This window comes from Chaetodon trifascialis, chromosome 12, assembly GCF_039877785.1.
Source record: "Chaetodon trifascialis isolate fChaTrf1 chromosome 12, fChaTrf1.hap1, whole genome shotgun sequence".
NCBI lineage: Eukaryota > Metazoa > Chordata > Actinopteri > Chaetodontiformes > Chaetodontidae > Chaetodon > Chaetodon trifascialis.
Window position 1 is genome coordinate 24,157,102 of NC_092067.1, and position 14,621 is coordinate 24,171,722.

Below are 14,621 nucleotides of genomic sequence, written 5' to 3' on the forward strand. Positions count from 1 at the left end.
TTGCAGCCTCTGTCACCCTTTAATCAAACACTAGCCTGTAATATTATTATTACTGATGCACGTGCATCTGATGAGTAAGCAGTACTTAATGTCGGTAATAAATGTATTTTTGCAAGAATATGATATGCATGCGCAGCAGCACTTCAAACCTCTTCTATACGTTGATCAATAAGAGAAAGAACATTTCTCACTTTTGTTGTTTACGCACACAGAAGAACAAACAAACAAACAAAACCAGACAACGTCGCTGCTCCACCTGCACGCAGCAGCAACGTGTTTCCGCTCTGAATGATCACAAATACAGTCGCACTGTCTCATGATTGGTGGAATAAAATGGCAGCTAATCACAACAATGCAATAAAAAAAACTGACTTCTTGTTAAGTGTTTTCTTTTCCTCAGTGTCTCACGCGGGACTTTGAAATGAGATCATTTTTAGTAGTAATTAGAAAGACAAAATGAGATCGTCTTATAATTAATCATTAATAAATATCTTCGTCATTTTACTGTTCAGTTCAGAGTCAGTCAGGTCGCAAGTCTCTGCAGATGAAGGCCTCTCTGATGTCAACTTGCCACACGATGGCACCATCTTCTCATGAGCTACGACCAGGTTTCACCGACACGGATTTCAACAAGTCCTGGACTCAAGACTTTCTTTATCTTTGCTGATTTTTTTAAATTCCTGTCCGAGAAAGGATGTATTTCCAGTTTTGATTTGATATTAGAAGCTAAAGAAAATTGAGCTTTGACCTAAATAAACGACACCTTGAGACGGCCTTGACTTGGGCTGAATTAAAGTATAACTCTTATTTTTTTTTGTCTCACGGATGAAATGTATTTCCACACGCACACAACTGCAACCGTGCACGCGCCATCAGAGACTATCCCCGTTTGATGGACTTGTGTCCGCAGTTTTTCTCAAATGTGTTATTCTAAAGATCATTCTTTCTCTTTCATAGTGTGCAGTTAATGTGCTGTTTGACTTTAATCTGAGTCATATAACCTGAGGTTCATCAGAGGGTAACATGTAACACAAACACTCCGGTCTGCGTCCCTGCGCTCGTTGCGCAATCAGTGTAAGAAAAGTGAATTTATCCATCTGTGGACACGTTCAGCACATGCTCACAGTCTCCATCCCTGTATGGTTTGACAACGAAAAAAAGTTTTCATGTCAGTCGGTTAAAATTCATTGTTGCCTGTCCAGCCAATCATAGTTTTTGACGACACAAAAGAGGCTAAAGTTGGAGTATAAAAAGGTGCGCGCTAATAAAGTATGATGCCTATCAGTGTGGGACATTAATCCAAACTCAGTCCAGTCGCGCATCAGGTCCAGCACACACCAAGGGATCTCTTTTAAACCAAACTTCACGCCTTTGAGACAATGCATCTGTCTCAGATTGTGCTGTATCTTAGCTTGCTGATTGCTTTGGGTCCAGTAGTTTTGAGTGACCAAGAGACGCACCAGCAGCCCTCCGCCTCCAGCCCTGAAGACACGGAGCAGTGCGCCACCTGCGAGGTTCGGCAGCAAATTAAAACCATGCGATTAAACGCCATAAAATCTCAGATTCTGAGCAAGCTGCGAATGAAAGAAGCTCCTAATATCAGCCGAGACATCGTGAAGCAGCTCCTGCCCAAAGCGCCGCCGCTGCAGCAGCTTCTCGACCAGTACGACGTGCTGGGAGATGACAACAGGGATGTGGTTATGGAGGAGGACGATGAGCATGCCATCACGGAGACAATAATGATGATGGCCACTGAACGTAAGTTTTTATTTCGCTTTAATGTCTGTTTGATGAGAAGGACGCGGCTCAAAAATAGGCTTTTACGCACGAGGCAGGGCGCACTGGGGGCGCTGTCCGTAGGCTTTATTTTGGCAACGCGTAGCTTTACCAGGTTTTCATACTGGAAATGTGGATATTCCAACATTACCGGCTGTAAAATGAGTGTATTGGTCGGTGCATGTTGGCATGTTACGCACACAGATTGTGAGGTTTGAAAACTTTATTAGCGCACTTCCAGAGGTAAGATGTCGGGTCAGGGATTTTTTTATTTGCACCAGTTCTTTTCTGTCTTCAAATTTCAGTCGCACATGGTGATAGAGAGGACACAGAGAACCTTTTCTCTCTCTCTCTCTCCCCCTCTCTCTCTCCAGCCGAGTCCATCGTCCAAGTGGATGGGGAGCCGAAGTGCTGCTTTTTCTCCTTCACTCAAAAGTTTCAAGCCAATCGGATAGTCCGGGCGCAGCTCTGGGTGCATCTGCGCCAGTCGGACGAGGCCACCACCGTGTTCCTGCAAATCTCCCGCCTGATGCCGGTCACAGACGGGAGCAGGCACATACGCATCCGTTCGCTGAAGATCGACGTGAACGCCGGGGTCAGCTCTTGGCAAAGTATAGACGTCAAACAAGTGTTGAGTGTGTGGCTGCGGCAGCCGGAGACCAACTGGGGCATCGAGATTAACGCCTTCGATTCGAGGGGAAATGACTTGGCCGTGACCTCCGCAGAGCCCGGAGAGGAAGGACTGGTGAGCTCAACCTTTATTTTACATTCAGTTGAAGCGCTGTGGTCAAGTTTTTAGCTCGTTATTTCATCAGGAAGCGCGCAGGAGTGAATAGAGTTGGTGGGATGTGTGCAGCAGCTGACTTAGGGACTCCAATAATTTGGACCATCCTGCATAATTATTTCCAAAAATCCAGCTTTTTGTTAGCTCCAAAAAGGCATTTTGGATCCTCTGTTGTGCTGTCCTGAGGTTTTAACTTTAGCTTTTAGTGTGCAGAGAGGCTTTGCAGAGTCCGCAGGTGGTTAAACATTCCTGCATTTCACTGCTGGAGGAGGGAATCAAGATTTAAGACTTTTGAAAGCAGTTAATCAACACAGACTCCATGTAGGCGCACACCTGCATTTGGACAAATGCCCAGTCCACAATAACCTCAAATCTTATTGCTTGATTACATAAAAGTTCACCTGCCCCACATTCCTTAAAGTATTCTGTGTGACTGTGCAAATCAGAGTAATTGCCTGCACACACACACACACACACACACACACACACACGCACGCACACACGCACACACGCTGCTACTATCAATGACAAATACTTATGGTACGGCTCAAATACTGGCACCAGGCTCTGGGGCAATTAGAATAGCTAGACGGCTGTGGCTAACCAACCGTCAGATGATTTAATTTCTTCAAAACTCAGAGTTTCATAATATTATCGTGCCATGTTTGGAAACCAGCCGCCAAAGGTCGAGCGAAGCGGACTGAAAAGATGTAAGTCGAACGCTGCCGTCCGCCTCCTTCTGCAAGCCGGCTAGTGTCAAAGCATTCACACACGTTCTGTCATTGCAGCAACCATTCATGGAGGTGAAGATCTCGGAGGGCCCCAAGCGTGCCAGGAGGGACTCGGGCCTGGACTGTGACGAGAACTCTCCAGAGTCCCGGTGCTGCCGCTACCCCCTCACAGTGGACTTCGAAGACTTTGGCTGGGACTGGATTATTGCCCCAAAGCGCTACAAGGCCAACTATTGCTCCGGGGAGTGTGAGTACATGCACTTGCAGAAGTATCCGCACACCCACCTGGTGAACAAGGCCAACCCTAGAGGGACCGCGGGCCCCTGCTGTACCCCCACCAAGATGTCGCCCATCAACATGCTCTACTTTAACCGAAAAGAGCAGATCATCTATGGCAAGATCCCTTCCATGGTGGTGGATCGTTGTGGATGCTCTTGAGTCGGGAAGGAGACCCTGGCCAGAGGGAGGGGTGGACGGAGGGGCCGCGGCTCGGTCCGGCCTCCAGTTTGAGACTTTTTTGACACAACCGATCCACCAGTTCCAGTGCTTTTCCTGCAGCAACACGGTGCAATAGAACCAGAGTAGAGGCCACAAACAGCCCGACCTTCCCGCAGGGCAGCGCTTTCACAACCGGCATAGCTCTTACTTCTCTTTCCTCCAGTGAAATCTTAGCCAGAGAGGCTTGAAGTCAGATGGATGCAGGAACACACACACACACAGACACACACGCACGCACGCTGGACCTTGGAGTGAATGTAGACAGAAATTATCAAAGTTATCCAAAAGCTTCTTTTTCCCTTTGTCTCGGTGTTCTGTGCTCTGTCCATTTATACAAACGTGCCGACAGATTATACTCGTACGCCATCTCCGCCACTCCACTCGTAGCCAACATACAAGCTATTACACTTTTTACTAAGCTACATGTTTGTGATAATCATTTTTCAAGTTATGTTTTAAGAGTGAAACCAGGAATCCTCATGGACTTTTTTGAAAGGGCTTGGAAAAACACAGCTGGAGGCTTACGAGTGATATTTCACACTGGTAGAACGTGTTTTAGTACACATGGGATTCATAGGAGTCAATGAAAAGGTGAAAACTGGCTGCAATCCGTGAGTCACCCCGTTTATTACTGCCATTCCTAAAACTCAGCCGACATGAACTAATTTGGAAAACTGGACACACCCTTCCTGTGTTCGATCAAACTTTTAAGTTCTCATTTTTTGATTGACGAGAACTTTTTTGGCGTGCCGGGCCATCGCTCCGAAAACGTTCCACCAGGGTGAAGTACCACTTTAGGTCTTGACAGGTCTTCACGTACTCTGCCATACTTACATACCCGACCGAGGAGCGTTCTCGCTCAGTCATAATCTCCACTATCCAACAAAACAGCCTGACCTGCCCGATACACTTGAATTATTCTGATTGTAAATTCACATTACTGGACAGAAGGACTTGAACTGAAGGCACAATGAATGCAGCCTACAAATGAAAAATGTGTTTAAGACAGAGAAAACGGATTGTCGAGATGTGTGAATGTTGAGATCATGCTTAAACTCTGTCTTACAAACAACACAGTTTGCACTATGGCACACCAATAGAAAGAATTGGTTGCTACAAAAGTTGTAAAAACTGATTTTGATATGTTTGCTAATTTGTATTGTATACATATGCCATTGTTTCCATTAGGAGTTGCCTTTCTAAACCACTGTTGGTAAATGTACAAAACCACAATCTAGCAAGATGTAATACAGCAACTCTATATACTTGTTTTAACAAATAAAGTTTCTAGCTTGTTTGTTGACTTCTGTTTCTTTGAGTAGTTTCTTTCTGTGTTACGTTCAATTTGCTCATTTCCTATAAATTTGAGCTTTAAAGGTATATTGCAGCAGTGGAGGTGCGTTTAGCTGCAGGGCTCATGTGAATTCCTGGAATACGTGGAGGACAGAATACCTTCATGCACTGACAATATGAAATGAACTCTTGCAACACATTTCAAAGAGATCCCTGCAACCATAAAACCATCTTGCTGCAGTTAATCAAAAGAAGAGGGCTGGACATGCCTTCGTGTCCAGAGACAGTCTGGTGTCGTTCTGCAGACTCACATCAGATCCAAAGCTGATGCATCACAACACAACCTGAAGCTGAAGCTCACATCCCCACTTCAGCCTCCAGCAGCTGAGAGGCTTGAGTGGCAATGTGTGAGTGTGTGTGCAGAAAAGTAATGACAACACACACACACACACACTCTGTCTACCTGACTACACCTGCACAATCACATCACCATAAGCCCGTTTTATCGCCATCGTAACTCAGGCCAGCTTCCCTGACTTCGCTTTTTTCCAGTGAAGGGATGTTGAAAGTATTGCAGTCTAATGAGAGGATGTGAACTTTGGTGCGCTCTGACAGCATGACCTATTCGACTGACGGCCTCATTGAGGCTTGACTTCCGCCCAGTAGAGGGCGAATTGAGCACTGCCCCCGAGAGCCACTTCCTTTCCTGCTGAGAGCTGGAAAGCTGCCACGACGATCGGCCACAGAGAGCAGAGTGGATCCACAGAACTTCAGTTCCCCGGGGAAGGTTTTCAGATTCTACCCTTCTCTGTTCGCTGGTGATGGGAGAAAAAGTGTCTGAAAAGATGTGCAAACCGGAGAGCTCTCTTCACAAGAATAAATATGAATAGAATTAACAGCACAGGACCAATTCATAACCTGTAATCTCCATCCTCATGCTGCTCCTACAGTCGTGCTGTTTCCATCTGCAGTTTGACATGGGCATGAACTTTTTATGAGTCTAATACTCTCCAATAGTTTCCAGCCGTTTACTTTCACATTATTACTCATGACGCATTTCTTAAAAATTAGCAAATGAAGAGTATGAAAATACCATTGCTCCCAGGTCCCGTGTATAAATGTCAGTTAAACTTGTTTTCATAGCTTTCCTGCACTAAAGTTTCCATTTTACACAACTTTGTGACATTTAAATGTTATGTATGTACATAAATCCCCAGTGCGGGTTTGAGGCATTTCTGCTTCTTTAGATAGTAAACATGAAAGTTAGCTGGAAAAAAGAGGTAAAACAAGCTGAACCTATCAAGCATTGTTCCTTTCACGTCAGTTGAAGAAACAGCATGAACTGTTCTGTGTTTATCGTGCCCACGTGCATCATTTCATTCACTTCTGTCCTGCAGTAATTGCTGCTGTCTGCTTGTTTCGAGCTGCTTTGTGAACAGGAGCTGGGAAACACTTTGACTGAGCATCGCTGCATCTGTCAAGAGTCAGACCCTGGAGGACTGCATCCGCCAGCGACATTCCACCTCTGACAGGTGAGGAAGTGAGAGTGAGAGAACGGGAAGAAGGATGTTAGGGGGTGAAGGAGTAGTCCAAGGCAGCTGGAGACCCCGTTATTGGACAGGATTCCTGTTGTGTAAAGTTAATAGAATTTGAATGGATAGAACCTGTGTTCCTCTTCAAGTCCTCATTAATGAATGGTCATTAAATGATCCGTGACACAGCTGCTTAACAATGGCGATGGAGGAAATGAAAACGGATTCTGGTTATCAGATACTGAGGAGTGAAATCACATCTCTGAAGACTTTCAGCACAAGGATGATTCACCCAAATCACAAAATTCATATTTTCCCACTTATCCTTAGTGTATTCCAGCCGCAGCGTTGTTTTTATTTTTTGCAAGATTTTAGATTTGTGATGCTCAAAGCATAAAGAAAACTGCACATTTAAACAACCCTTCCAGAAAGAGTAATGCACAAATCTCACTGTCTCCATTTTTCACTGGGATTTATTCTCTCTAAGTCAAACATGAGTTGTTATCCAGAGCAACCAGGACATTATTTCTGCAAAGACAAACTGTTGCTTAGGTTTTGAAATGTGATCTTTTGATGGGCTGTAGCTAAACTGTGGGCTGCAGATACTGTATCCAACGAGACTTAGAGCCTACAGCCACACTAGCAGCTCTGTGTGGTTGTATTTACAGTCAATGCTAAAATCAGCATGCTAACACACTCACAATGACAATGCTAGCATGCTGATGTTCAGCAGGTATAATGGTAACCATGGTCACCATCTTAGTGCACCATGTTAGCATGCTAACTCTGAAATTAACATGTAACACAAAGCAGAGCTGAGGCTGATGGGAAAGTCATTAGTTTGCTGGTATTTGGTCATAAACCAAAGTATTAGCATTCATCTTGTAATTATTGACCAAATTTCAGGGCAAAACTGAACAAGCCATGCTGCTGCACTCACTAACATGAATTCAAAAAGGGCAAACGTTTTAGTTTACGGTGTTCCTCTGGTCGTACCTTCACTTCAATCATCAGCATCATTAGGATTTATCTTCTGGGAAACACTGATACTGGTACCAAACTTCATGGCAGTCCATCCAGTAATCAACTAGCTGTCACGGTAATCAAGAGAGCTGTCACCTCTAGAGGCCTTTCTAGGAATGTGTGATGTACAGACGAGGACAAGCTGAGCTTGAAACGAGAAGATGTGGTCAAAGAACAAGGACCAGAAGAGAAAATCTGTCTTAGGGGATGAACAGATGAGTCTAAAGCTTTGGTGCATCTGGTCAGTGTCATGATTACCTGACAGATGCAACTGAGATTTAAGGCTGAACCGCTGGTGAGTTACCACAAGAAAAACTTTTTAATGAACATTTAACTCCACGTCCTGTGAACTGTGCGGAGACTAAATCATTGTTTTCCACTCTATATTCCCAATATCCTATAGTATAGCAGCCATTGTAGACATGTCATTTGGCTTTAAAGAGGTCTCAAGATTTTCCCCACATGTGGACGAAGGAGGGGGATGCCCTGTCCTGGACGCGATGCGGGGTCGTGGACAACGGGTGGGGAGAGAAAAGGGGCTTGCCACGTGCATCCAAAAAACATCTGGACTATGAAACAGATGTGCGAACCATACCATCTGGAGAAGTGTTTCTGCTGACAGATCGCTCTGTGGCAAAGGTCCTCCTCGACAACAACACGGTTCAAGAGTGATGACAGATCAAGTTGTCAAACCAGGAGGAGAATGCGTCCGCAAAGCCGGATGATTTCATGCAATGAGACAAAGCAATGCTTACAGCAATAATGCCCTCAGCTTCCTTCACTGCACCCCCACACACTATGGAGACAAAAAAATCTGCCACCTGTTTCCAGCTCTTGAATGCACCGCTTGCATCAGGCCAGACAATCCAAATTTGAAAAATCATGGATGATTTCCGCTCCGCGCAGCATTTCTAGAGATCTCTGAACCACGGTTCGCCTCTCAGATTTGTCCAGTGATTTAAAAGAGTCTGAGGTTTTGTCCATTGACTGCTGCTTCCCTGGTTATAAGAACAACAGACCCGATCAGAGCTCTGTAGGCAGGATTAAGAACCAGGCCATCACCGTCCTACATAGCTAGCTAGCTACGTTCATACGATACAGCAACTGAAAAATGGTCACAAAAATAGCGTCTAAGTCCGCATAAGTTTAAAGCTTAAAGAAATTACTCTTAAATCTGCATATTTCCAAACATTAACCGCTTCCTGCAGCCACTAAAGCAGCTTCTTCACTCGCTGCTGATTGGCTGGGGAAAAACAACGCCCCAAACCAGCCTGAACATGAACAAGATGCCAAACTCAGTTCATGACATAAAAGTTGAAATACACAATGCCAGATTCCTCCAGAAATGGTAAATGATGAAGTTTTAATGATCACATGGGACTCTTGACCAAATGGTGCGTTCCATTAAACTCAGAGGTTGGAAATCAAAGAGGCTTTCCAGTTGGACTTTCTGACTGGGAACTCTGAAATTCCAGCTTCCCAGTACAAACTGAATGCACCAATGAGAGCAATTTGGTCCGGATTTCCCCCCTTTTGATCCTTAAGTCATCTTCACCCTCGTTCATTATGAGTTGGGGTTGATATCGATAAACTTTTGCTCAAAGTGGATTACATTATCATTGCGTTATAGACTGGGAGAGTTTTAATTCAAGTCTGGTGTTTGGACCAGTTTCAGATTTACAGTAAATGCGTTAAGTTCATTGAGTAATTTGTTGTGTTTTAGATACAAAAAAAATTCACAATTTTCTGCCATTAATGTACAAATTCATGTCTTTTCAGGTCGAGCAGGTTCGTGTCCATCTGACCACTGACTTCACCAGTGTGCCCGCAGGAAGCCACTTTGTCTTATGCGGGCACGATGTTCAAGATGCACATTGTAATCACTTCAACAACCAGCAGAGGATGATCACCTCGGGCCAGATTGACAGGTTGTTTGTGAAAATCTCTCTTGGGTCTATGGAAAGCAATGAAAAGCAATAAAATCAGCCAGTCTGGGACACGATAAGGGCCAGATGGCCAGCTGCTGAATGCTACCTGTCTTCACTTCTCGAGTGATTTATCCTTTCCGTCTGCACTCCGCTTGCTTTTTCACTTAGCGATGAGGAATCACTATTCCTACCCCAAAACTGACAGTCACCTCAGGGAAGCTATCATATGATTAATGACTTTGTAAAACTACTGGAAGTTTGGAGACGGGACAAATTTGGTGTTCACTCCAGATATGTTTACAAAATTCCTCAATGTCAGTGTTTGTTTGCGAGGAGGGGTTAGGTGACGAGCAAAAAATGTGGCCCTAAACCATCCAAGGTCCAAGGCAGCGAAGCATTGTCTCTCTGGGGACGGAGGGTTGACAGTGATGAAGAATAGATGTTCCTCCAAGGAGACTGAGGGAGGGCAGATTATGGAAACCTCCTGTCTCCCGATGATATGCCTATGCTCTTAACACAGACGGATGTAGAGTAGTATCAGGTATGTGTCAAGAGGCCTGGATAGATTTTGACATCTCAGAAATAACATTTATGGTACATTTTTACAGATTACTGTGCACAATTAATTTTACAAGAAGCCCTGTTGAGTGACGTTCATGCAGCAAGCAGGACTTTCCAGAATTAGGCCTGGGTGGATAAATCCTGGACACTGTCTGAACGCTGGCTTGAAATTTATTGATACGGAGGGAGATCCAACTTTTTAAAAATGTTTCAATATGTTTGTTGCACATTTATTTGAACAATCAATACTGTTTATGATTTTCCTGAAGCCTGAAAACATCACATGACCCACTGGTTGTAGACATTCCTTGAAAGCAGATTTTCCTTCAGCTGGGCATCCTCAGCTGTTTGCCCTGTGAATTTCACAGTAACTGTAAATGTACTTCTCCCCTCTTTTCTTTAATTACCTAAAATGCATCCCTCCAAGTAGCATGTCCTGGAATATAACTTCAAAACTTGCTGTGGGAATTGTCGACAAGTGATTAAAAATTAAAAAGAGCAGACTTGATGGCCCCATTGTGGATGCCCTTGACCCATGAAATTGAATGTAGTGTGGCTGTAAATTCTCCAACAGTTGAGAACCTGTGGCTTTTTAACACCCATCACATTAGTGTGTGCCTGAAGCCCATAAAAAGAGCTAACTGGCTCTTCTGTGGTTGGCAGAAAAGTGCACAGTCACAGCAAGGCACCACTACCAATTACCAGCAGAAAAGCAAAAACTTAGATGCAGCAAGGATTTTATGGTTGGTCCCATATGGACCATGGTATGGTTAACGGCTTCAAGACGCTTGATTAAGTCCTTCTGTGAAGTTTGGTGTTGATGATGAGCACTGGCGTGTGGTGACAGATTTGTTTGCGCCTGATTCAAAGACTCTTTAATGGTACTTTTATTTAACTTTTTTAAATTACCAATAATTCAGATATCTACAGTCTATCTAACATGAGTGGGTGCTGCCAATGAACGTGCGTTTTATTTACATTTTAGACACTATTCTTTCATCATATGATGTAAGAATAATTTTAGAAGAATAATTCCTCATGAAAGTAAAAAAAGCAATGTCAAACATACAGAATACCTTGATCCTGTTTTTCGTTTAGCATATCCTGCTATCAGTTAGCAGCATTGATACAAGAAGGAACTGTTGCTGAAAACACATGATTCTGCAAAGAAAAAGCAAAACCCTAAACACACTTAAATTAATTAAAACACGTAATTAGTGAGAAATTATCTGAACGCAATCCACAGTTTAATCCTAAAATACATTGTTGAATTAGCATTGCTCCATTTATTTGCATTACCTCCACTGCTTCGCTTGAGCAACAAGCTAACGGTACCCTAAATTAAGTCCGAACAGCCTAATTTACTGACACGGTAACAAGACATTCTGTCTAAACTGCAGTCTTTATGCTCATACATGTCAACTTTGAATTGAAGACACAGATTGAACATCAAATTTTTCCCACATCTGAACTGCTAATAGCTCCTCGTAACTAGCTAGGTAACGTGAAACGCTGGGAGAGAATTTGAGAGAGCTCATGGGTGCGAAATTGAAGAAACACAAGTAGATTTGTATGTTCTTCGTGAGGAGTTCAACTGGTGAACAATGAGACAAATTTAGCTTCAGCAGGCGACGGACATTAGCTTACATTCAAGCATGACAGTTTCTTCACAACAGCAGCGATAAAAACATATTAGGTGTGTTCTATTTAGTTAACAACTAGCTATAGAGCTATAGCTATAAAAACAGCAGTAAAAAGGAGTAATGGACTTACATTCATCAGGAGTCCAGAAATGTGGCACATGTTAGCTAACACATTAGCATTAGAACTTTAAAAGTCAGTGTGTCTGGCTTTGGAGTTCTTCTCATGGCCTAAAAGAAATAACAAAGCTTTAAGGCTGCAAAGTTGTTAAGTGGAGCTGTGAAGGTCCTGCACATCAGCTCAGGTGTTTTCAGTTACCTGGCTGGTTACACCTCTGGACAGGTTGAAGCTGGGTGGAGTCAACAGGTACAACAAAACCAAAGGGTAGAAGAAACTGTCAATCACACAAAGTCTGGACACAGTCAAAGAGGGCTAACTAGGAAAGTGGAAACACCTGCACAGGTGAACTTTGAGTGCGTATGGGGTTGTTTGGTCAGATTCTGCCTTACAAAAACTCAAAGTTGTGAAGGGTGTGAAACAATGTCAGCAGCAATGTCATTTAAATGATTTTGTTTGTAGGCAAAAGCAAAACATTGGCTCACCTTTCTTTCTCCACCTCGTTTTTTTTTAAGGTTTTTAGACTTTGGAATCTGTCCCACAACTCTTCAGACTAAATCCCACTTAATACAGACCTTTTCATTACTCTAGATGTTTATAGCTTTTCAAAGCACTGTTCTACTTTTGGGTCTAGAAATGGAAACTAATGTTGTTTAATTGATTTTTTTTTTTTTTTTTTATCCACTGTTGCAGTATGACTATAGGTGGCAATATCAGTCAGTTAGCCTTTGTTTGATATGATACAATATGAACAGCAGAAATTAATTCTAACATATCAAAGCAGATCCTGGACGTTTCTTTAACCGTGGAAATAAAACGTACTGAATGGAAGCTAATGGCTAATACCTTGAAATATGGCCTCACGTCCCTCCAGATGTTCACCATCCATTGTCTTTTCAGTAGATCAGTCAGTTAGCAGTGAAGTGAAATGATAACAATTTGTCAGATTTACGGCTTGAAACCTGAAACGACATTATCCTTCTTGATAACAACATTTCAGCTTCCCGCCCTTCAAAGGAAAATGGCCGCCATGTGACTGTAACTAAGTACATTTTTCTGGCTGTAGGAAAAGGCTGTATTTTACAGAAAGGCTTAGTCAGTGATTATTGGTCATTGTGAACCATGACTGGTGATATTATATATTCATCTGAAGTATTAATGCGTTCCCAAAGACATATAAAAATCCCTCTGTCCATTTATTTCCACATTTCTAAAGAGAAACAGGTGTTGCTTGTACCCAGCAATGGGCAAGGTACTCTATGTGACTTTTTCTCATAACAGTTCCAAAATTAGAGCGGGAAAGGGGTTAAATATAGTTCATGTCATTTTATTTTGGATTTGATGACTGTGTTAAAGAGCACTTTTACTTCTGGGTTGTTAGAGTGGTGTACAGTTGCCCTGGCTGCTGAATACAACCTGAGAAGCAGTAGCTCTGCACATTAGGACAGTAATAGGAGAACAGATAACTATCTAGATGACGCTGTATGTGAAATGAGTATTCTTGTATCGAGGTTTCCATATTCAACATTTTGCGTCCGTTCCAAAACCTTTTTTTCCCCCCACTCTTTGCCTCAGGGTTAATCAGCAGTAAATGCATTAATATGGCTGCAGAAAATGTCAAAAACAGTGAAACAGGTGGTTTAAAAGACAGCTGGCAAAGTGAACTGCTGCTGACCTTTTAAACAGTGTGGTCACATGGTCAAAAGATGATCATCAGTTAATCCTCCCCAATTACTCTGATATGCCCCTTGGGTGCCGAAGGCAGCGTGTACAGAGTAGATTCTGCTGCCGCATACATTTTTGGACACAAGCAACCGAGGAGCACGTATCCCACAGCGAGAAGTTTCAAACAAGGGTCCCTGCAGGAGTGTGGGGCGAAGGGTGAAAGGAGGGACATTGGCATTTATCCTCTTCCCAGAGGCACTTTGCAGAGCGCTGGCCCTGCAGCAATGCCGAAGCCATCTGTGGGTTCTCTCAGCAGAGGCCATGTAAAACAAGACATGTGCTGTGGTTTGACCTTTCACAGTCCTAACTATAATATTATCATAAGATGAACGATCAGGTTGCACTTTTCCCTGCGGTGGGATTCAATGTCCATATGAAAAGGCGATGAGTGAATGCCTCGTGTGGCTATATGTATTCCTGCTCCAGTGTGGTGAAATCGCACTCAGTGCTTCTATAATGACAAAACTGGATTTTCTCCCATTAAATCCCTCGTTGAGGCACCACCACCTACTATTGCATCAGGTGATTAAGAAATTATGTACATTATCTTTAAACACCCAATACTTCTGCCAGTCCTCTCTTTTTAGTTACAGAGCAAAGTCTGATTCAGCTCGTTTCCCCAAAGGAAACCTCAAGCTACGCTGAACACCAGAATGATGGCGTAACAGACTAATGTCTTTAGGAAGTGGCACCACTACAAGTTAGCGCAGTGTCAAGGATTTGCTAAACTTTGTGGTTGAAATTACAGTGCAAATCTCCGAAGCATTTAATGCAGCCAGGGATAATATACAACTATCTGTCAATACTAAAGGCCGAGCAGCTGGCACTAATTGAGGGAAAAGAATTATGGGTAGTAGCTGGCACAGTGTGCATCTCTGGCTTAGAGCAATACCCATTCCAATGGTGCCACAATGAGGCTTAAGGGTAGTAAGATACTCTGGCTTTTGGACAGAAATCAATTCAGGGAGTCGTATGTCACGCTGCAGGTCGAAGCCTGCTGTTGTTAATCCAA

The 14,621-nt window shown here is 43.3% G+C and overlaps 1 protein-coding gene across 1 annotated transcript; it reads left to right on the plus strand.

The window, feature by feature from the left end:
• Window positions 1-1,276: 1,276 nt before the first annotated feature.
• On the plus strand, window positions 1,277-5,092 carry mstnb (myostatin b). Its single transcript, XM_070976104.1, has 3 exons — window positions 1,277-1,758; window positions 2,151-2,521; window positions 3,349-5,092. The coding sequence occupies exons 1-3, from the start codon at window positions 1,380-1,382 to the stop codon at window positions 3,727-3,729; spliced, it is 1,131 nt and encodes a 376-aa protein (XP_070832205.1). The 5' UTR covers window positions 1,277-1,379; the 3' UTR covers window positions 3,730-5,092.
• The last annotated feature ends 9,529 nt before the right edge of the window (window positions 5,093-14,621 follow it).

Excerpts from the sequence above, each read along its gene's own strand:
- mstnb (XM_070976104.1), top strand. The coding sequence starts at position 1,380 with ATGCATCTGTCTCAGATTGTGCTGTATCTTAGCTTGCTGATTGCTTTG. Across the intron at positions 1,759-2,150 it reads AATGATGATGGCCACTGAAC|CCGAGTCCATCGTCCAAGTG; the intron begins GTAAGTTTTTAT and ends CTCTCTCTCCAG. Across the intron at positions 2,522-3,348 it reads AGCCCGGAGAGGAAGGACTG|CAACCATTCATGGAGGTGAA; the intron begins GTGAGCTCAACC and ends CTGTCATTGCAG.